The 22,994-nt window shown below is 40.3% G+C and overlaps 1 protein-coding gene across 1 annotated transcript; it reads right to left on the bottom strand.

Moving 5' to 3' along the window:
- Positions 1-1,797: 1,797 nt before the first annotated feature.
- Positions 1,798-22,565, bottom strand: pamr1b (peptidase domain containing associated with muscle regeneration 1b). Its single transcript, XM_063876545.1, has 14 exons — positions 22,399-22,565; positions 15,826-16,002; positions 14,791-14,916; positions 14,142-14,256; positions 11,404-11,621; positions 10,588-10,695; positions 7,360-7,530; positions 7,000-7,191; positions 5,923-6,780; positions 5,667-5,843; positions 4,954-5,020; positions 4,548-4,777; positions 2,895-3,253; positions 1,798-2,814 (listed from the first exon to the last, which is right to left on the bottom strand). Exons 1-14 carry the CDS (start codon positions 22,550-22,552, stop codon positions 2,236-2,238), a joined length of 3,531 nt encoding a protein of 1,176 aa, XP_063732615.1. The 5' UTR covers positions 22,553-22,565; the 3' UTR covers positions 1,798-2,235.
- Positions 22,566-22,994: the final 429 nt, after the last annotated feature.

Here is a 22,994-nt window from a genome sequence, read left to right on the forward strand (position 1 = left end):
ACATTTTGTAAGTCTGGTGTTAAGTATTTTGCCCCTCCGCCTCTCTGGTGTTCACTATGGTGGTCTCATGGTAGAATTTCTCATCATTATCCAGGTACTTTACTGAGGGTTACATCTCCGTTCCCAGGACAGGACAGGACTCGGTTAAGTGTTGCCCTGTGAGCTCACCGGGGCCTGTGAACACGCAGTCTCCCAGCCTGAGTGGAGAGGACTCTACCCTGGGAAACATGGGACAATACCAAGCTGTTGTTCCACTCTAGTAAATGGGGGAAGGAAAGACAGATAGTCTTTGAAAGATGTTGTTCCTTTGAGGGCAAAAGCTTAGCAGTTTTGCATTCCTATAACAATAATGTAAGACAAAGAATAACAAATATATAGTAACTCACTTTTTGTTAGTGTTCTTTCAAATTGCTTTTGAAAAAAAAAAGACAAAAAGCATTTACAAATGATAGGTGAAAATACAACTAACAATTCTTTAAACTGAAATACTTCCAGGACAAGGGTAATGTATCCTCCTTTTGGCACGTTGGAAGTCTAACTGCCATGTAATAGGCAGGAAAGGGAAGAAGTCCCGAGGAAGAAACAGTGAGGACAATCCATCTCGGAAACGTAGAGGCCTAATTACATCTAGGACTTCAAGCTATGCTTAGATGAATTAAGATTTTGTAAATCTTTATTGTGTTTTAGGCTCATCCACATCCTGCTGTAAATAAATACATTTTTTACATTATTTATTTACATGTTGTAAACCAGCTTCGAACTGGAAGAAATATAGTTGAAGGAAATAAAGTTAAGTATTGAGTATTTCAGTCCAGCACTAAGGAAACGTTCCAAAAAATAATTCTCCTCTTCCATTCTATAGAACAGTCTTTTCTCCTCATCTTCAAATGTCAAACTTCAAATCAGGTCTTGAATGAACTAATCAATGAATCAAATTTGTTACGTTAGGGATCATTCGTGAGATGTTTTTTCTTTTCTTTTCTAGTACACAACTTCACTCTCATCTGCTTCATCTCCAGCCATAGCAAAAAGCTCCTGAAAAATCTCGAATAAACAAAAGGTATACTTTCAAGACGTCGGTTGACAGACAGAGCTAGCGCCCATCTCCAGATGCTCTACCAGGGTTTAAATAAAGTTCCCTCATCTTTGGAACTTCCTGTCCGAGGCTTTAAGATTTGGTAACATCTTCTAAAAAACAATGTAAAAAATATTGTCAGTAATTGAGGATATAATAGTTTTTTCTTAATTTAGTTTTATACGATTTAGTTTTATTTCACAACATCTTTGTACCTTTAGCTGCCAAAATGTGCAAGTCTCATTGGTATAGTTAGGCATACTAAAATGTTTAAACCTTTATTTACTAAAAAATATGTTAATTATTTGAAAGGCATTGAAAGTAAACCTACAACAAGAGGCTCCAGCTCCTCTACTCATTCTTTTGGAGATAAAGTAATATGGTATTCTTTATTGCCCCCTTTTGGAAGTCAATATAAGCTGCAGCTTGTATATCTATGGAAACTCACTTGTGAATAATGGAGGAGGGTCAGAATGGAAGTAATTGATTTAATTTGAGCACAAAAAAGGGATTTGATCTGTGAATAATGTGCTCCGTTTATTGTGAAAATGGTGCTTCTCTGACCTGGATTCATTTGCCTCACAGCACAAACCCAGTGTGTGCTTCATAGAGCAAATATAAGGTTTTTCTTTATCATCTCAATATAATGATACCAATCAGTCAGTAAAATGTATTCCTTCTAGCAAACATACACGAAGATCAAATATAAGACTCAGACCAGCTTTAACACACCCTTTAACACATTCTTTAATTAAAAAACGTCTTCATTTTTATGTCTGTTGATACAATATATACATCCCTTGTGTCATATGAATAGATAGAATAATTCAGTACATTACAACATATACATACTATTGAGTACAACACAAACCATGTCAGCCAGAGGTGTGTAATGGTTTACTGTTTATTTTCAAATCTCTATCCTCAGGCTGAGGGACCTGAAGTCTTCTGATGGAATGCTGATTCCCAGCACATCTAATGTGTTAGCACCCCCTTCAGTTAGAGCACTGTGTTGTCCAGTGTTTCCAATGCTTCTGCATTGAGAAAGAAAATGCCCTTGTGCAAGAAAAACATTTTTTTAAGCACTGAAAAACAGAAAAAAGATGTAACAGAACTGTAAGATATGAAGCTGTTGGGAACAACGTCATATAGTAAGATGTTCATTTCATATTGCTCTCTATCCAGTCTTTGAAGTTGGCTACACGTGTGTAAACTGTGTAGAGGTCAGGATTACACTCCCCTTGGTCATAGCCAAAGCTCACTAGTCCCAGAAGTCTCCACAGCCCTTGACCCTCCCTCTGCACCTGTGTGCTGAGAGACGGATTTTGCCTGCTACTGGCTTGGTTCTCAGAGAGGGCGGGGAGGACGAGGATTCCCCCCATGTCAGAGGGACATATGTTAGAGGGTTCATAGTCAGGCTTCTGGCTGGCACAGAGCATATTGTCCGTGACGCCCACTGGCACGCCGTTACGAGCATACTGCTGCTCACAGGGGACTACATCAGCAAGGTGAACAAGCCCGACCCTTGCCTTCTCATCAGGACCTAAACTTGCATCAGACAGAGGAGACCAGCCAGTCACAAGCCCCTGCTCAGAGGTAGCCTCTTTTCCCTTGCTGTCTGAGAGGCACAGGGGCAGGACTTTTTCTCCGATTCTTGTTTTGTCCAGTAACTTGACAACAGCTATGTCAGAGTCGAGGATATTGGGGTCGTAGTTTGGATGAACAACTATGGAGGCCACCTAAAGGGGAAATAAAGACTTAGTGTGCAAGTTCGATTCAAAAGGATCACCAAAATAAAAAATGATCTCCTCAGGCTTACCCTCAGGTGTTGAAGACCTTTACTTTCCCTGTGGTCATCACGATACTGCTTCCCTACCACCACCTTGATTTTCGCAGCATCCAGAGGATACACTTTCCCCAGCTCTGTCACACAGTGTGCTGCGACCACCACCCTCTTTTGGTTGACCAGAGCCGCACTGCACACCAGCTGCCAGTCAGAGGGCTGACTGTAGCTGCCAGTTCCTGCTCCACCGTTCCCCTTCAGTGTTCCTGCCTGGCTGCCTGCCTTGGTCACCTTGGTCTTAGCTCCGTTGGTAGAGCGGCGGTAAATGGCTGCCAGCCAAGGCCAGTGAGCCTCTGCCGGCCTCTCTGGGTCAAAGGTCGGATGCTTCCCACACACTGCCAAAGAGGAGGTGACAGGGTGAGAGGACAGAGAGGGGAGGGTGAAGAATACAGGAAAAAATTAGACTTACACTGAGACTGTGTCAACACTGTGGGACCGTCTTTGATTGGTCTTTCTCTTCTCAGAGCTTTTAAATTTTTTTTTTAACACTTTATGTCTAAACTTTTTAGACTTCCAGGCGGATTCTTGCAACTTTAATCTTCCACGATTTTGTGACCACCAGCATATGAAAAATGACCTTGTCATTGTTGTGAATGTGGGCAGACCAATTTTATTAAAGGCAAATAGATCTTTCTAGGCTGTCCACAAAGAGCAGCCAGTTTTGTGTTTGTGACAAATAGTGGTTAAAGTGCCTGGCTAGTTGTTTTCTTTTTCCTTCAAATCCAAACCCAATCAATAACTACTTTAAAGTTTGGTGTTGAATCATTTAGTCCACCACTCTGTGTGTCGCAGCAGTCATTAGTATTGCGCATAATTATCTTTTACATCACTATTATAGTGAAGAGAAGGTAAAGAGTGAATGGATCTACACTTAAACAAAGCTGTCACAGCTTGTGTATACACATTTAAAAACAGAATGTTTTGAAATTGGAGAATGCTGTGTATGTAGGTTGTCCATTTACAGTAAATACACCTTTCAAAGATGGTGTACTTTTGAACTCTTGCTTCATTTTTTTCATAGTGCAGCGGCACATTTCAGCTTACTTCATTTTAGTAGCTTAGGGAAGTCACTCTGAGGACTAAAGCTAGTTGGAATTCCTAATAAATGGTTGTAGATGCTGTCAATGTGGTGTTCAATGTCTGCATTTAGAGGCAGTGATAGTATTTTAGGAAATATTTTTTCCTTAGTTCAATGTCCCTCCGAGTGACCACATCATATTTTTGTATGCACACATCATCGTATGTTAGCCAAATCCCCATTTAAATTTGACTTGGCAAGAGGCTAAGCCAAGCTTTGCGCTGTGACGCGTTTTGATAAAAATGTCCATACTGTTTTGTTTTGATCATGTTTAATATATAAACTCAAAAATAACTTAAGCAGGACAAAAAACGGTCAACAGAAAAAATGTCAGCTCCAGCAATGAACCAGGTGACCTACAGCCACACCCCTGTGGCAATAACCGGAAGTTCGCAACAATAGAAATAAAAATGATACAAACAAATAATATTAACACAAATATTGATCTCAGGTTAAAAATAATTTTAGCTCCTACTGTTTAAAATGTGTGTCAGTGTGTTTGTTCTGTGAGTGTGGTGGTCCAACAACAAGCAGTCCTCTGCTGCCCTCACCTGGTGAACAGGACACATGACGCCCGCTCCATTTCCCAGTCTTCAAGCAAGTGCGGCGAGAACTTCCAGAATGGTGGTAGAAGGGAGAGGCACACTCGTACTCTATGTGCGAGTAAAGGTGGTGGAAACCCTCTGGCAACTGGGATTGCACGGGGGGGCCTTTAGTCGGGTCGTCAGACTGGAGCAGTGTTGCCAGCCCAGAAGAGTAGAGCTTGTGCACAGGTGTCTTTCTGTGGAGAGAAGAAGAGGCCAAGGGGATGTGGAGATACTTTAGGTTGAGTACATGCTTTTGGGTATGAGTGCAGAAAAATGGCACGAGACCTGTTTTAGATTTTTAGTCACTTAGTAGTAAATTATCTACAGGACTGTTTGTAAATGATATAACATGACACATTGGTAAACATACCTGGAGGTTGCCTGAGGAGGCAGAACTCTTTGTCTTACCAGCTCTGACACTTTGGGCTCACGGCATGCTGCAAATAAACACACATTCATAAACACACATGCATCACACATACAATATAAACACCAAAGTCCCAACATCAGCTGTGATTTCACAGAGCTACTGTAACTAGGATAGTGAGTGGGATTTTGTTCAGTGAAGGCGGTGCCACGCTTTTACGGCATTCATGTGGTGAAGGTAAATAAAAAAGAATAATACCCAACTGGAAATATCCATTTGCTGTTGTTTATCCTCCAACATAACTACTTGCTTTGTCCGCTCTCCTTGGGTTTTTATTTTGTGAGGAAGAGCTCATGAGATTCCAAACCATTTGCCCTTTAAATTACCATTTAAAACTAGATGGATCATTGTACTGCAAAAATCCCACTTGCATTTAATGTGAGCATTATATTAAACATGTCAGAACAGGTTTATAGCCTTTATATCTACATGTTTGATGGCCTGATAAAAAGGAAGAAACTCATGACACAGTCAGTCAGCATTACAATCGAGTGTGTGTATGTGAATGACATACTTTACATGGAAAACCTTATTAGAAAGTGATTACTGCTTATGTAACAATTCAGTAACCATAGAAAGAAATACAGTTTGTACATGCCTACGGAAACATCACCAGGAATTAAACCAAAGTAAAAAAGGAAAAAAAAGGACATTACCTCGGACACAGAAAGATTGTGTGCCACTCCAGGTACCATCTGGCCTGCAGGTACGTCGGGCATCACCACTGAGAGCATAGGAGTGGTTACAGAAGAACTCCACTGTTTCAGACTCAATCCCAGGCACCAGCTGGTAGTAGCCGTGGTAAAGTCGAGGGACAGGTGGACAGCTTTTCTCTGCAGGACAGAAAAAGACACAAGTGAGGCTGGAGACTAACAGAGGGTTCATTTTTATTTTTATAAAGGAGTCTCTTACCAGGGAAGCTTTCATTGATTTCCTTCTCCTTTTCTTTTTCCGCCCTCTCCCTCTGCAACTCCTCTTTTGTTTTCTCAGTGGAGACCTTCTCAGTCTTGTCCTCTTTAACTGTTGTTTCCTTTGGTTCACTGCCACCTCTGTACAGGGTGTACTGTGTAATGTTGATTGTAGTGGGAAGGATTTTCTTCCCCAGCTCTGGAGAACCTATGGTATTGTTTTCCTTCTGTGTGTCCTTTGTATCACGTATACCTGTGCTGTTCCTTGTTGTTTCCAGTTCAATTATCTCCACTGTGTTGTCATCCTCAGCTATGACTGTCGTCATCTTCGTATCATTAGGGCCCACTTTGCCCTGATCCCGTTTTCCATTGACCTGCTCCTCTTTTCTTTCCTTCTCTTGTTGACCTTTGTCTTTTTTCACAATTATTTCTGTGATATCTGTCTCCAAGTTTGTTTTTGGGTCACCTTCTTTTTCCTCAGGTGGTTTCCCTACTTCAGGTACTTTATTTTCAACTGTGTTCAGGCTGTTGTCAGGGCTTTCACTATCCACTTTATCTTTGCTTCCTCCAGTTGGTGTCTCTAATCCAGTATGTCTTTCTTCCAGCTCTCCTTCATTCCCACCCTCAGACACAGTTTCCTCTGGAATGGTACCAGTGTATTTATCTTTTGTGTCGACTGCTGTTGTATTCTCATGCCCAGTGTTTATATCTCCCCCTCCAGCACTTTCTTTTACTCCAGTTGTGTTCTCTTGACCTTTCTCTTTAGTTTTGCTGATATCTTTGTCACTATCGGTTTCTTGGCCTTTCCCAGTCTCTTTGGTCTTGTCCCTATCCTTTTCTGCTTCAGTGAGAGAGTTATTAACTGTGGAAAGAGAACATAAAAAATATCATTACCTCATTGTTTGTTAGCAGCTTATTGCAAATCTTTATGTACCCAGTTGGCTCATCATGCTGAATGACTCATTTTGTGATGTGTTGAAGACTGACCTTATAAAATAAAGTAACACAACTGCATGTACTTTGCAGTATTTGCTCAAATATCTTAACTCTAATCCCTATTATTGAAGATACTTTTTCTGACCTTGGGTGCAAACAGGATGAGTGCCACTCCAGGTGTTGTTGGGGAGGCAGGCTCTCTGGGAGCCCCCACTGAGTTCATAGGGCTGGTAACACATGTACTGTAGCGCAATGAGGACATCATTGGGTCCGTAAACCAGGAAGTGGTCCCCATGTTTCAGCTTGGGTGGTAGAGTACAGACTCTTTCCACGGGCACTGGAGACAGGAAAGAAATATCAGGCTTGTATAATCTGCAAATCATTCTTTTTCCATAATCTGCACCGTCTCTAATGCAGGACGTATGGCATCCAGACCCGATGCAAATGAAACACACATTTTCCAGATCCCAAATGTCAACAGTATGGCAAAATATAAATATCTTACCACACTGTGGGGCAGGAGCACTCCAGGAGCCATCCTTCAGGCAGATGGCAGTACGGAAGCCCCGCAGCTCAAAGCCAGGGTCACAACGGAAAGTGATGCGAGCCCCCGAATGATGAAACAATCCCTCTGTGGATCCATGGGTGGGTACTGGAGGCCTGTGACATCCCACCACTGAATGTAAATACAGGCATGTACATTTGATTAATGAACATGTCATATTTTCCATTTTTTTCCACTGAATTCTGGATCATCCAAATTAAGTCTATAGGGGATTATAGTCAGCATTCCTCAAACATGACTCTATTACCCCTCCCTGTTGCATAAGACCTTCAGTGAGTTCAACCATTTCTGGTGTTTTCAGGTAGCCTATGAAAACAAAACCTCAGCTCTCAGACACATTACTCTTGTTTCACAAAAGTCCAAATAATTGAAAGCATAGCCTGCTACTAAGAGGCTTATTAATGAGTAACTTCACTCGTTGTGGTAAAGTTCACAGCAAGACTTTTACACATTGCTTGTAAATGAAGAAGAAAATAGAAGCAATAAAATAACTTTAGTCAAACTGTTTAACTTTCCAGTATTGTAAAAGAGGATTTTATGAAGTGGCGTAGTAGAGATTGGTAATGTGGTAGTGGAATACTGTGGAAAAGTGGACTACTATGTTAAATCCTACTGCAAAATAAAAGCATCAATGTCACAAATGGGGGAATTATTGTGTAATCTTTGCCTGTGTTGTTTTCTCTGTGAACGTGATGTATTTATGTGTCAGGGTTGGGGAAACTGGACCCAAGTGCAGTAAATCAAGGGGAAGCAGGTAAGGGTCAAAAACAAAAAGCGAGCTTTATTCAAAAGCTGTTGACGAAAACACGAAGCAAGGGGAACACAGGACATGAAAAACACTTAGCTCCAGACATGAAGGGCGACAGGAACAGGCAAGTAACATGGACAAGATCAGGGAGGAAATGACGACGACCGAAACACAGACAGAAGGGAAACAGGGACTAAATACACATGGGTAATCACAAGATGAGAGACAGCTTGAGGGGGGAGGAGAAACACAGGGGCAACTGGTGAACACAATGACACAATCAGGCACAGGAGGGAAACGCAGACAGGAAGTGAAGCTTAACGAGTTACACAAGAGGGGAAAACATTTCAAAATAAAACACAACACAAGGACATGACAGACACGAAACAAGGATCATGACATTTATCTCTATCAAATTGTAAATATTACGGTACAGGACTGCACCACCCAACACTGAGCTCACAAAAACCTAAGCAAATGTTAAAACTGAGGTTTAAACAATTACAACACTACACACTGTGTGAGCAGGACATTTTTCTGTGTTGTTGACTTAAAGTTGGGTCGGATCCATGAAATGCATTGTCTGTGGTTGTACATCTACAAACCAAGGAACCCTCCCTATAATCTGGGAAGTTTTTGCCTTATGGCATTGTCAATCTAAATTCCGTTAGGGGATGGAAAAAGCTGTTTGCAAACCAAACGTGGAAACTAAACTAAGTTTGACCTCCTTTGAATATGTGTTTAAAAAGTTCAAGCATCCTGGGCTGAAATGTTGTAATGCACCTTAATGATACATTTTCCATGTCAGATTTTGTACACAGACAAATTGAAATGAGTTCCCGGGGTGGAATGCTGAATTACTGTACATCAGGACACAAACTGTAAGTTAATCATGATTCCTTTAGTTAATGCCTTGGAAACTATGTTGAACATCGCACTCCCAAACAAATTAAACTTAAGAATAGATTAAGCTGTGCCAGAGAGAGTGACTGAGGAAAAAAATGTTATCCTATATTGAGTTTCTACAATAAGGCTTCAAGACTTTTATTATGGAGTTTTAATTTAGGCTTACAACAGATGACAGGTTGATTATCGTAGAGATAAAATATAGCTGATGTCGGGATCATACTTAAGATTCCTCATCTGACTCTGAGGAAGATGTAGAGACTATATTTCTTTCATAAAGTGTCAAACATTAGCTGTTTTCCACTCTCTTCCATTACAATGAACAGCTGAGGATCTCTCCTGGGAATACAAAAGAATGCACACTTTGTGGAATGAAACTTCTGGCTTTTTTTGAGAGAGTCTCCTCCAAAGGAAAAGTTGGCTCATGTAATAGAGTACAATTGTTTCACCATTTGTTTGATAGATGTGTATATAGCCCTAAAAATGACACCACAAAATATAAGGGAGTGGTTTCAGAGGTCTGTTTTTCCAGGTTCTTAAAGGAGGTGTGTTGGAAATAAAAACAGAAGTTAGGGTCCAGACACCCATAAATAAAATGCCTTTTAGGCAAACCACACCCTGATTGAGGATTACCTGCCTAACAGATCGTAGCTCTGCCAGTTTGTCGTAAAAAACCTAAATGTCCACACAGATTTAATGTAAGTTGAAACGTCTATTATTTTTATAACCTAGGCCCCATTTTACAATGTTTCTGCATCTAAGTGACGTACTGTATGGGGAGAAACATTTTTGCAACTGCTACAGTATTTTGCTTGTGATCTGCTACCAGGAGCCACAAAACAGGCTGCAATATAATCCTTTTAATAACATACCATTCATTTATATGCAATAAAAGTGCTTGTTGCCACCAACGTTAGATCGAGGTGACTTTTTTTGATGGAAGACAATAGTGGAAAACTTTAGGGTGGCATATGGGTACTGACACTACCACACTCTTACACAGTGTTCTTCTCTTCAACCTTTTCTTGATTTCAATTAATTATGAGCATTTTCACCTCTAACTATTCTCCCAGTTGGTTTTCTTACGAAACCCTATCCAGCTGTTCCTAGCAGTATGAATTCACATATTGATTTGTTCAATGCTGCTTTATCCCATACAAACATATTGTTAGAAGTTCATTATAGCCTGGACGGAGACTTCATGGACAGTGAAGGCAGCTGGCCTGAACCTCGTCCAAACCTCAAAATCTAATCTGATTAAGTTTGGTACAAGTAGGTGTGTCTGATTTCGGGGGAAAATGACTAAGATAACCCTGGAATTGTGTCAGTGTCAAAACAGTAATGTCTAACTCTAATAGATGCCTTGGGAGATGGAAATATCAAGTCACGCCTACAGTATGAGACTTGTTTATTCTTGCCTGTGATGAGAACCTTTTTTCCATCATTTATTATATAAATATTTTCTTCAAGCTGATCATGCTTTAGAATAGGTTTATGTTATGTTACAGACTCACCATTTTCACACCTCTTGCCCGTGTAGCCAGCCAGACAGGCGCAGTGGTAAGTGTAGGAACTGTCCAGGACACAAGTCCCATCATGCAGGCAAGGAGAAGAGCTGCAGGCTGCAAACACACAAGTGTGGGACATTAGTGTAGAAGAAGAAACCCTGTATATATCAGCATTATAACTATAAAATATATATTTCTAAAGGAATGGCAGGCTTCGCTAAAACTACATCAAGGAGTTTATATTCAAAGTGCTATTAAAATGTCACCTATTTTTCCATTTCTAAACGTGTGCTGGCATTCATACACAGAAAGCCTCTGTTCACTTTTACTAGATCTGGCTGAGCTGCTGGTAACTTACATTTCTGTTTGCTTCAGAGTTTTAAAGCTTGAGAGTGAGGACATTTCTGGAAAGTGAAGGCATTTTCATCGGTCATGACTTCCTCAACGGGCTGTTAGCAGTTTCAACACCCTGACGAAACTCTCGGGTGCCAGTCACGCACGGCTGAAGGCTTTATATTTTACATTAGACTGTGAGTTCCTTGGAAACTTCTCTATTGCTTGCATCTGTTGTTACCCATTACTCACAAGAGCCTCTGTTGTTCATCGAGTCTGATTCAACAAATGACTTTTTATTCATCATCCCTAAACCAAGGCTAGACTGTTGGCTATTGTTATTAGATTAAGACTTGTTTTTAGGTGGGATGTTGAAATACCCCTTAGGTTATAGGCAGGATTTGGGCATGGAACTACATAAGGTCAGAGGTAGACTATGAGTAATACATGAATAGAAAATATAGTAAATAACACTGGTCTCTGACCTACCTGAGCTCTCCTGAAAAGTGGCAAAGAATCCATCAAAGTTCTTGTAACCATCAGACACAAAAAGTATGTGCAGACTGTTTCCTGAGCTGTGAACCGGGACAGGCCTGTTGTTCCCACAGAATCGAGCGATAACACCCGAGTTGATGCTGTCACCATCTCGGACCTCCACATAATCATAATGACAAGAATGGTGAAACTCCAGGCTCAGCATCATGAACCTGTTAGAGAACGGGATGCATTAAATCCGAGTTAAGTGTGCTTCTAAACTAAAATCCATAATTTCAAAATATATTTAGTGTTACTCAACCTCAACACATGTATGGATTTCATGACATAAAGCAACCTGAGAGATTGTTGTTGTAATAGTTCCTGGATGTTTTATTGTTTACCCCGGATTATGAGAGAACTTGTGTTCCCCGACAATGCAATACCAGCTGGCTTCATGGAACTGACACAGTTATCATAGCTACTAAATATGATAACAGCCGCTAAAGGTGATTTGCCCCACTATTAGAGAGCTTGCTGCTCTAAATGGCATGTGATATTACTCTCATTTTAATCTGGTATCACAGCAGTTAAAGAATTCTGTTGATTTCTTTTTATTTTAGTTTTTCTTAAACGGAAAAAAGATAAGTGGGAGTTAAGTTGTTTGCAGTACAAAAAATGAAAGGAACAAAGTAACCTGAGCTCATGAATCAAACAGGTATAGGCAACTAAGACTACATTATAACTACTAACAACTGTGTACTGTTATCATATGATTCAGTATGACATATTGTAAAGCACACTTATTATTGACAATTGGCAGCAAACATTAAACAGTTAGAACATCATTGGTTCTGTGGCTTTGGCAGATTTATGGACATCTTAAGATCTGCACTCTAATATTTTATGGATTGCTTTAAATATCTTTTAACAGTCATTACGTGCTTAGAGTTAATTTGAAATGCACTCGTAAACAATAGTTTATTTATGTTCTCATTTAAGTAGTGCTGATGACAGCAATCATCTGACAATAATCTCACGTTACTGATATTAGCAGCTGTTGGGCAACACTTTTTTCCAAAACAGGTAATATCACTGTTTGATTCAGTTGCAGTAAGAGTGTGACATTGAGAGGACTGCCAGCTGGATTAGGAAAAACACAATGGAGTCTCTTCCCCCTTCTCTGTAATTTCAGATGTAATCTCCTTGGGCTAACATCAGAACTGACATGATCGACTGAAAGACGTTATACAGTGCAATGGCATGCTCCCAAATCCTTTAGTTTTGCCTTTTAACTCAGACCCTTGGCTCAGTGTAGCCTAGACCAGTAAGATATACAGAAATGCTAAATGATAGCCTGCAGCAGCTCCCAACAAAGTCAGTTGTAATTTTTGACTTGTGATGGGTACTATGAGCAAAGGTAAAGAAGTATAGAAAAAAACCTTGGTTATTATAGGTCACAAATATACAACTTTCCATTAGTCACTCTGGAGTCCAGCTGCTCTGTTTCATTCAAATTAAAAGTGACATAAACATTGTGTTGATGTCACAAAGGAAATAAGAAAATGACATTTAACACATTTCTACACTGATGATGTTGTTAACAGTATTGCAATTCCTTATATATAGTTGAACACATACTTTAAATGTATTTTGTGCACACGGCAAACCATTTTCGTATGCTTGGCACATTAAGCCTGCATCGAACTGTATGGTGCTTTTGTTCTGCTAAAATACTGCTCAAAAGTTCATCAGCAAAATGCTGTATGTGTAATGGAGAAAATGACAGAAATAGAAAGTTATCACAGGACTGAAAATGAATAACTCTCCTGAAAAAAACCCTGGGGTGTTGTGATTTCCAAAGCTTGTTGTAGGGTTGCCAATCGTCCATGACTTACATCTTGAAGAAATATCCGAATGGGCTGGAAATTTGACTTAAGCAGGTCAGCTATAATAACTATTACAGATGGACAATGAGTTTTACCAAAACGAGATGCTTTAATGCCAGATGAAACAGGGGTAACTTCAACTTTATTAAAGGTTTGTAATATTTGTTTTTGAATTTAAAACAGGCACATATTTATATGTAAGCCTCCGTTATTATAATCCCACACCTATTATAAGTTCCCTTCTCATGAATGTTGTTCCAATGTTAACTGTCAACAGTAAAGTATGTGGATTATTCTGAAAACGTCCGTCCAAAACACTCATCTGTTGAATATTTTAACATCATCGTAAGCCACGGACCACCACTTGGATTCAAATTGAAACTTTTCAGAAAACTAGATTGTCATGACATTTTTTTTCGCAATTTAAATTAATTAAAGTTGGGTCTGGTTTAGTGTTGCACACCGTCCAAATCACCATGTCAGCGTAAGAGAAAGGTCTGACTGCACATATTATAATTCTGCTTTAGTCAATTCCACTGTTATAAATGGGTCTCAGATAATGTCCAGTTGCAGAGTATGTGAATAACATCACCTGAAACAAGGTGGTCTTGGGCCCGATTCAGTTGAAACTGCCTTTAGGGAAAATGTGTTGGGCTTGTTTGTATTTTTTTAGGGAAATCAAAATGTACTTATGACCACTTATGCACAGGATGCAGTGACAGGGCCCTTGCAAAATGGCAACACGAGAGAAAAATATTTAAGAGGTAGTAGTTAGTTAGTTAGTGAGTTAGTGACTGATAGTGCTTAAAAAAGGTTGACGAGGAGCAGCGAATAACTATAAAAGCACACGTTTTATATTCTTACCTGAGTTCTATAGTAAAGGGTCGGTCCATCTGGATGGTCCACTCACATCGGGCATTGTTGGGATAGCTCTCAAGCACCAAATGGCCCTGCCTCTTATGGATTACTCCCCCACACTCTGAAAAAAACATGGGAAAGAATTATATTTTGGAAAGTTGGTAATTCAGAGCTGGTTCATTACAGTTAATTGTTATTTTGCGGGCTTGGATTCAGCTGCTTTGGTAACCATTCAAACCAAAGCAATTACATTTGAGTTTGCAAAGCTACTGAAAGCCCTATGTTTTGCTAAACGACACAAAGAAACATAAACACAATACACACAGGGGCAACAAGGCATTCAGCAGCCTTTCCAGGTCTGCTTTTAATTAACTGTATGTTTGTTGTGCCCCATGGCAGTTTATTTTTGTACTTAGAAAGCTATAGTCACTGTCCAAATGTTACATATTAAATAGTTTTATGAGCTTCTCAATTGTTGACTATGATGTGTCTTTCAGCTCCTAACTCTTGGGCATATGGCAGCCTTCCAAGCTGGCATAGTTGTCCCAGATGAGGATAAATCACCAGGAATGGAAAGAACATTTTCCCTGATAGAAAAAGAAACGTATAGAAGAGTCATGTAGGATTCGCTATTTGGGGGAATGAAGGGACTTACTCATGCAATCTCCACCGGACCAGCCAGGCCGACACTCAGCGCAGTATTTCCCAGTAATGAAGAAGTCATCCCTGGGGCCCCATGTCCCATTGTTACAACGCTTGCAGTTCTCAAATATACTGCAACCTGAAATGAATAGAAAAACCAAGTGATAGTAGAGTTTTTAAAAAGACAGGTGGATGGACAAGGAGACGAAAGACACAGCACGTCTTTTAAAATGGCTTGTAATATTTGTCACAATGCCATGTTTCCTCTAAAACAGCACTGCTAAACTCATTAAGCCCCTCTGTTACTGCAACAGAATACACTAGCGTATTAAAGATTCCTAAAATAAAAATGTGAAGAAAACTGGGAGGATGTAACTTCACTCAAGAGACTACTACTCAGTCCAAGGGGGGGGGGGGTGCAACATCTGACCTGAGTGCAGGTATGAATTTTAACCAAATATGCGCCAGTGATGTGCACGGGGCCTGACACATCTTTTGTTTTTCAACAGTAAAATGTGATGTACAGGTGTCCATAAAATTCGGAACAGCTGTTGTTTTCCCCATAAAGGAAAACACACAAGGGCATCAAGCTGTGAAGAAAACCATACATACTTCTACATGTAGGTTACATGAACGAAAAATAACATGCAAGACAGGGTTTGGATGGGTGAGCCCCAGCTCATGTTTATTCACAGATGTATTTGTTGCACAGCCAAAAACACATTTTCCAAAGCGTGACCGGTCACTCCTGGCTCTGAAATCTACCAGAAAGTGAAAGAGCCAATATAAAATTAGCTTGAAAATAAATTCTCTTACATAGTTTTTAACATGTCAGCTGTGCAGATGTTAGACATCCTTAAGTGTTGCACGAAGTTCAGGGCAGATTTTAGAAAAAGACCAGTTCCAAAGATGGAGATTCATGGGCAGATTACAATCAGCAGATGTGGACTATATGAGGAGAATGCCAACTTTTTATACCGTTCAAGTTTATGAAGTTCGCAACTTCTCATAAAATTAAAGCAAATAAGAATATTTGCAGGGGTTCTACCTGGGTGAATTATGCAGGGGTCACACTCATTGATGGCGTTGCGACAGCACGGCACGGCGTAGCCCACCGGAGTCCCCTGCAGGGGGCATTTACAGCGGATCACATCGTACTCGCAGCAGCCCCTGCACATGACGTTCCACTCTGGGCCCGGGCAGTGGTTGTACAAATACCTGTAGTCTAAACAAGACAAGATATCAAGGTCAGTAATGTCTGTATGTTGACATAAGAAACGTTATAAGTGTACAAGCATAGGTGGAGAAACTATGACATGGTTTACGATAGGGAGTGGAAGGATTCTGGGGATTCCAGTGTTTGAGTGAGATGCTGGTCTCTACTGGCTCTCTGGATGTTTCCACTGCCATATGGTTGTTTTGGGGAACCGCAAGTCTCAAAGTAGTTAACGTCCAGTGAGTGTTTTCTTAAACATTACATCAGACAACATGCCTCAATGGTAAAGTCACTGTCATGAAGAACAGTCGACAATGAAAAGTTATTCCTCCCAAAACATTTTCCAATAAATACGATGTTTAATTGGACTGGTAATGCAAGGACCTGCGAGCCAGAATCGTTACAATTATGTAACAGTGGATTTAAAAGTCAAAATTGTTGAAAATGTCTTGTGGCAGATGTAGACAGAACTAACAGAAGCTGCATTTTAAACTTGGCAACACCTTGGTGCAGCTTTGTCAAACCCTCCTACCGGCCCTGCAAACACTCATTAGTGGTTGTTTGCAGACGGTAAACTGGAGAGGAGAAGCGCAGATGTCTTGGAGAGCTGTGTCGTCCCTGTTGCCCGTCCACAATAATGATATCATAAATTGTATGTCTCTCCAGCTACAATCTGGCCTTCTCCTCAGCTATTTCTCCTAGCAGACACTGAGGTATGACAGCTGCACTGACATCAATCAAACAGAAAGTAGGTTGTGCAATGCCACTAGCTTAACTTTGATGTAGTTTCTTTAAGGATAGAGTTAGTGCTTTATGAAGCTGATGCAGTCGTTTAGCTGTTTTACGATTTCTGTCAGCTCCTCGGGTCATATACTGTGTTGATAACATGGTCTCAGCTGGATTTGTGTGTTAACCTTTTAAAACATATTCAGCAAGCCAGCTTTCTATGTGCCATGGTGTACGATTTCAGGAACACGATTAAATATCACTCTAACATGTTTTTAATCCATGGCGCCCAAAATGCCTTTGTTGTCATACCAACTGACCGTTTTCCTGTAGTTAACATTAATGTAAACTTACAAAACCTCAGCTTTGTCTTTGAATCAAAGCTGATGTTCTTGTGTTGATGTCTTGATTTTTTTAGCTCGGTTTGCCTCCGTGAGACCCAAACGAAGAAGCTCATTGTTTTGTTTTTGTAGATTTTTTAAAACAATTTGAGAAAACCACAACTATCCATGGTATGGGAATGTCACCAGATGTAAGTCAAACGTACAAACAAGCGTTATGGCAATGAAACAGCAAGTAATAACCTATATTTTATCACAATCGTTTCCTCCCCACAATATTTCTGTAAAATTAATAATGAAAAAATAAAAAGTCTGCCAATGCTTCAATGAGAGCACTCAACTACATTTGTAAATTCACTGACAAGTCGGTGTTGTTTTCTTTTAATTTGGCGCTTTGGTCCAAGAGTAAAAGCAAAAACAGATGATTTGGAATAAATATGTATTGAAGCTGCTAATGGCTTTAATACAGTAGCCTGAATTGGATCAGTGGTGTCCAAAAGTCCATCCAAACTCTGGTCTGCTTTTACTCACATGCTTACGAAATGCAGACGGAAGCAGCTTCACTTTCAACAAATACGACTGATGTTATGGTTGCAATGTGACCCAAATGACGTAAGTCGGGAACTGAGAATTGTCAAACAAGAGAAGATTGATTAGTCATTATTCCCTGCGCTGGCCAATATTTCTTTTACATCTTAAGCTACCTTTCAAGCAATGAACAGGGGATGATTACAGAGTTTAAATTGTGGGATGCCTGCCATATGGGGATTAAGAGGGTCTGACACCTTTGCCTCTCCTTATGGGACAGTTTTTCCTGCTTTGGTTTGTGCACTGGCCTGAGAGACTGTGAAAGCTGATTTATAGGACATACATTTGAAAGGGTCAAAAGACTTTATGAGCAGGCCTGTTAATGTCATTACATGGATCACTGCTGTGTGTCTTGTCCTTATAGAGCTGTGACATCCAGTAGTTGGATCTGCCTTCTCAGCATACTTAGAGAATAGACAATACAATAAATCTTTATGCTATAATTTATGTCTTTATGTTTACAGGACTAGATCTGTGAGATGTTTCCAGATTTTTACAAGTTGTTCTTAAACCCTCCTTCTTGGGAAAATAAACACAGCCAGCAGTATTTTCAGTCTTTAGTCACTGTAACTGATTCAGTTTGCTGACCTCCAGCTCTGTTGATAAGAGTGTTTTGTTTTTCTCCGGAGCATGACTCCAAGGTTTTTCCCCTCTAGTGCTTGACTCATGCTGGAACGCATCCATTTTTCAGGAAGGCTATCCTCTCTCCTTAATAGATGTTTACCGATTCTCAAAACAGCAGATCATTTTTACATAACTGCTTTGGCTGGCGCCCCTGCAATTTGAATTCATATATTTCAGCGATAAGCTTACTGCCTTGTAAAAACAAAGCTGCAGGCTGTGGCTTCCAGGTCAACACCTGCAGGTAACTACAGACTGGACAGTAACCATTTCATGTGGGTTTTAACAGGAAAAAGGTCTGACCAGGTGTGGAAGTGCACATGTTCAGGAGCAAGCTGACAAGCCAGTAGGTGTTTTTAGCAACCACTAATACATGCATGAGCTGGCCTTCAGTGTTTGGGCTTTAGGCCTATCAAGCCTTTTCTATTTGAAAATGTGTTAAATAATGGAATCAACATCACTCCATTTATGTTTATGTTCCCCAGGCCTGTAATTTAACCCAGGACTGTGGTTGTGCTCTGTGCCCCAGTTAATGTGTATTTAATCACAAACTGGAAGTGTTGACAAGTGTCAGAGATGTGCTGTAAAAATTCATCCGATTACAAAGTGTGCTTCCTTTTTGTGCCTTGTGGCTTTATAGCACCCCGTTTTATTTAAATCGCCTGATATCTTTTAAACTTTACATGTAATAGTGTTTACATTTTTCCCATTGCAGAGGTTACTAGTTTTGTGGAATCACAACAATTGTTATCCTGTCAGTCCTGCAGCTGTGTGCAGATTTTTGTGTGGGACGTTTGACTGTTCCATTATATAAGAATTGTATTGTGTTGTCTCTTGTGTATTTTGAAACATGCATGTCAAAAAGCCTTCAAAAAGAAAACTGCTGAAACAGGGGCATCATAACAGACAACCCGTCGTCTGGTGGAAAACTCATTGTGTCACAAACCACTCTCACACAATCAGAGGCTCTACAGGCCCACGTTGTAAGCCATCATGTCTCAGCTGATAAACTTTGATGTGGATCCAGACGCTGACATCATTATCACCCGGGGCAGGGATGTGGTCACGGAAATTCATGCAAATCCTGTGAACCTGCGTCTGACTTTACTGCCCTGCTGGCCAAGTAACCTGTCAGGAGCCAAAGAAAACCATCACTTCTGCCAAGAACAAACTAAAATGTCCAGATTACAAATGCTTTTAACCATAAAATACCACATTCAAATATAAAGGTCACAGATACACATAATGTTGCACAAACCCTGGAGAATCAGCATTACTGGATATTTGATACACAAAATATGCTGCAGGTGCTGAATTTGACCTTACAAGTGACTCAAATACCTGCATCAGCTCCGAAGTAGTGCCGTCATTTTCTGGAAGCAACTTCCCCTGTACTCAGCTAATAATAAAACCCAAGGTCAGTGTTTGCTGTAATTTTACATCAGCATCGACTTTGGCCTGGCTCACATTTACAGCCAAGTGCTGTCTCAGGAGTTTAAGATAACTTATAATTGAGCTTTAGCTTGATACAAAAACAGCTTTCTGTCATTTCCTGTTACAACTACTAATTATTTAGTTTGTCTTTTTCTTGCTCACTTAAAAAAACGTTTTATCTTATCAGTGCGAGTCTCATCTTGCTACACACCACTATCACAGCTAAGCTATTTTTATCTTTAACAAGCCTGAAGAGCACAATGTGGAAATGGTTTGAGCAGGGCACTTTAAAATCGGTTCAACATGCCTATTAAATGCTGCACAATGCTGTGACTGTGTTAACCTATCTTGGATACGTAGTATTCTGCAATTTCACTTTTGGAAAGTATGCTTAGCTTCCTTGGTAAATATGAGAAGATTGATACAACTCTCTTACTGTATGTTTATATGGTTATCTACAGGTAGCTGTTTGCTTACCATCAGCAGAAGATAAGCTATACTTCACGTAGCAAAGAGACTGGAAACACTGAACAAAAATAACGTGGCTTTGAAGGGTGACACTGAAGGAAAAATATGTACATACATTTCAGTTTTCTTGAAAATGAAACGCCTGCATAACATGTTCAGCTGCAAGATTTAGAAGTGCTACAACGCAAGGGTTTCTTTTAAATTTGGAGCCAGGCTTGCTGTATCCCTGTCTCCAGTCAATTTCAATGTAATCAAATATGCTTACAGTAATTGATGTGAATTAAGCTAAACTAATTTTACTAATGGTAGTCATTTATTATATTTTACACACAAGAGAATAGTATTAGTCTTGGCAAGAAAGAACCAAATATATTTTCCAAAATGCTTAACTATTGCTTTAATTTTATTCTGTTGAACTTAATTACAGATAAATAAAAGAACAGAGGATATGTCAGAAAAAGTTCCCTGTAAAGAGAAGAGTTTACAGTATACATCCACTGAATAAATTGTTTCCTTCTGACAATATGGTGCTTATTATACGCTGATGTATCATGGAAAAATAGGTGTTTCTGTAGCAGCTGCAAGTGCATGTGCTTTGCATGTATGTGCGAGTATAATTCCTTTTTGCCTACTGCCCACAGCAGCTGTCTGGTATTTTGAGGTTGCAGTGATTTTGCTATCATGGAACAGGGAAACTCCCAGGGGAGCTTTGTGGGCATTGCATATCCGAATGTAGACCAATCCTAAGCACCGGTCCCACTGGTCATCCTGTAGATTTGCTTTAAATAAACTTCCCTCCACTCGGGAAACCATAAACCCAATAAGACATCCTCTCACCATTACCCACTTTGGTGAAATGGTGTGAACACACACCCCAATATGTAGGACAAATTGGAGTCTGATATGTGCACATTTGTCTTCAGCATTTAGCTTTTCAACTTGAAAGGAACTCTAGACTCTGATATGATACACTATTTTTCCAAATGCTCAGTGTGAGGCTATGTTTTTCTTCCTGTAACCATATTCAGTGCCAAGTTTTCCTTTTCTCCCATTTAATATCATTTTTATATTTGCTCAGCATTTTTTCCTACAGCACCCTGCCCAGTAGCCCTGACAACTATGCGATGAACTAAACAAACTTTAAGGAAAATCTGTGAGAAAAGCAGGGCATCTGAGGATTCAGGTGGGTGGAGGAAAATGCCTCAGTAGGGACACCAAAGCACATATAAACACAGGCACGCCTGAAAAGACATGTTCAAAAGGCAGGGTTTGTATGTAAACACCTTAGCTTTGCTTGAAGAAAAAAAAACTATTTAAGATTACTCAACAGAGAAACATCTGTCATCAGCTGATAATGCAGGATTATGAAACAAGTCTTGGTAGAAAGGATATTAGCTGACAACAACAACAACTTCTCAGTCACTGTAACCTAACACAGATGTGCTCAGCCCAGCCCTATGCCACATTCACCAACATTACAAATTGAAGGTTTTAATTTGCTGCCTAGTAAGCGTGCAACAAGGATTAGACAAAGACAGAGGTTTGGTTAGGAGTCTTGGGACAGTGTATGGTAAACACATTACCACAGCCAGCGTGATTGACTTGAATGTGACTCATGTCTTCCTGCTGCAGTTGAAATGGTCAGCCTGGGTAAACAAGTAAGGATAAACTGAATCTCAAGGAGAGCACACTTTAGGAGTTAAAGCAAAGCTCCCGTACAAAAGGGAACGAGTGCCAAGATTCAACACCCCTCTAAGGACTGCAACTGCCTCACTTTACCTCAAGGAATGTGTTGCTACATCCAACTGAGGCTTCTTTTATTAAAGAACAGAAAAGCAATCTCACTTTAACTTCACACAACAAACAACTGAGTAGAAACAAGTATGGAAATGACAGAGACCATTTTTCTGTTCATGGGACAATAAAACAAACCCACAACAGGACAAGAACAAGAGTTGTAAAGTCACAGTTTGCATAAACTTTTCAGTGCTGTTTATTCTTTGCAGCCCCTTTAAAAAGCTGGATTTCACATCACTGTCTCTCCGTTGGTCTTCTTTTACAATCCTGAATGAGCGCTGCTGTGCTCTTAATGGATAGATAGGGAGAAGGGATGGAGAGAGTTGCTGATGCCGGCTTTTTGAGAACAAAGAACACAAACCAAAAGGCAGTGCCAAATATAAAGGCAGTGAGAGGGAGAAGAGCAGTGAAAGTAAAGCCAGTCTCTTACCATAGGGCCACGCTGTCCCTTGGGGAAAGGAGATGAAGAGGGAGATGAGGAGGAACCAGCCTTCCTTCCAAGAGATAACGGTGCCGGTCCAGGGGGCTGTGCGGGTGCCCCCATGGGTTTGCCCCAGCTGCAGTCCCCGTCCTACAGACAGCATGCTGCAGCCTGGAACTCTGTTTACTTTCTGAACTCAGCTGACATCACTTTCTTTTGGCCCTTCAGTCCTTCCCTCCCCCTCCCTCCAGTTATCCCTCTCTCTCTTTCTCTCTCCCTTTATTTCTCTCTCAGTTTCTCTCTCTCTCACTTGTCTTTGGCTTCAGGTTACAGCCCAGCCTCGCAAGGAGTTCCACTTGCCCTGGTCTCCCAAAAACTCCCAGAGCTCCACTCAGAGGAAGACGTCACTGCTCTTGAATGAATGCAGACTCCATTGTTTAATGCACAACTCATTATGGTTTCACACACAAACACACACACATGGAGAAAAACATAACAGCCAGTTTATGTTCAACATTGGCAAGACGAATGATACAATTTATGGTGCTTCACTGCTTTTGTGTTCATATCTAAAAAATCTGGATGTCATTGTAATTGAAGTTCAC

The sequence above is a fragment of the Eleginops maclovinus genome, chromosome 2, assembly GCF_036324505.1.
Source record: "Eleginops maclovinus isolate JMC-PN-2008 ecotype Puerto Natales chromosome 2, JC_Emac_rtc_rv5, whole genome shotgun sequence".
Lineage (NCBI taxonomy): Eukaryota > Metazoa > Chordata > Actinopteri > Perciformes > Eleginopidae > Eleginops > Eleginops maclovinus.

Coding starts and splice junctions, on each gene's coding strand:
- pamr1b (XM_063876545.1), bottom strand. CDS start 22,552: ATGCTGTCTGTAGGACGGGGACTGCAGCTGGGGCAAACCCATGGGGGC. Junction 16,003..22,398: donor AGGGACAGCGTGGCCCTATG/GTAAGAGACTGG, acceptor TGTCTTGTTTAG/ACTACAGGTATTTGTACAAC. Junction 11,622..14,141: donor CCCTTTACTATAGAACTCAG/GTAAGAATATAA, acceptor GTTCTCTAACAG/GTTCATGATGCTGAGCCTGG.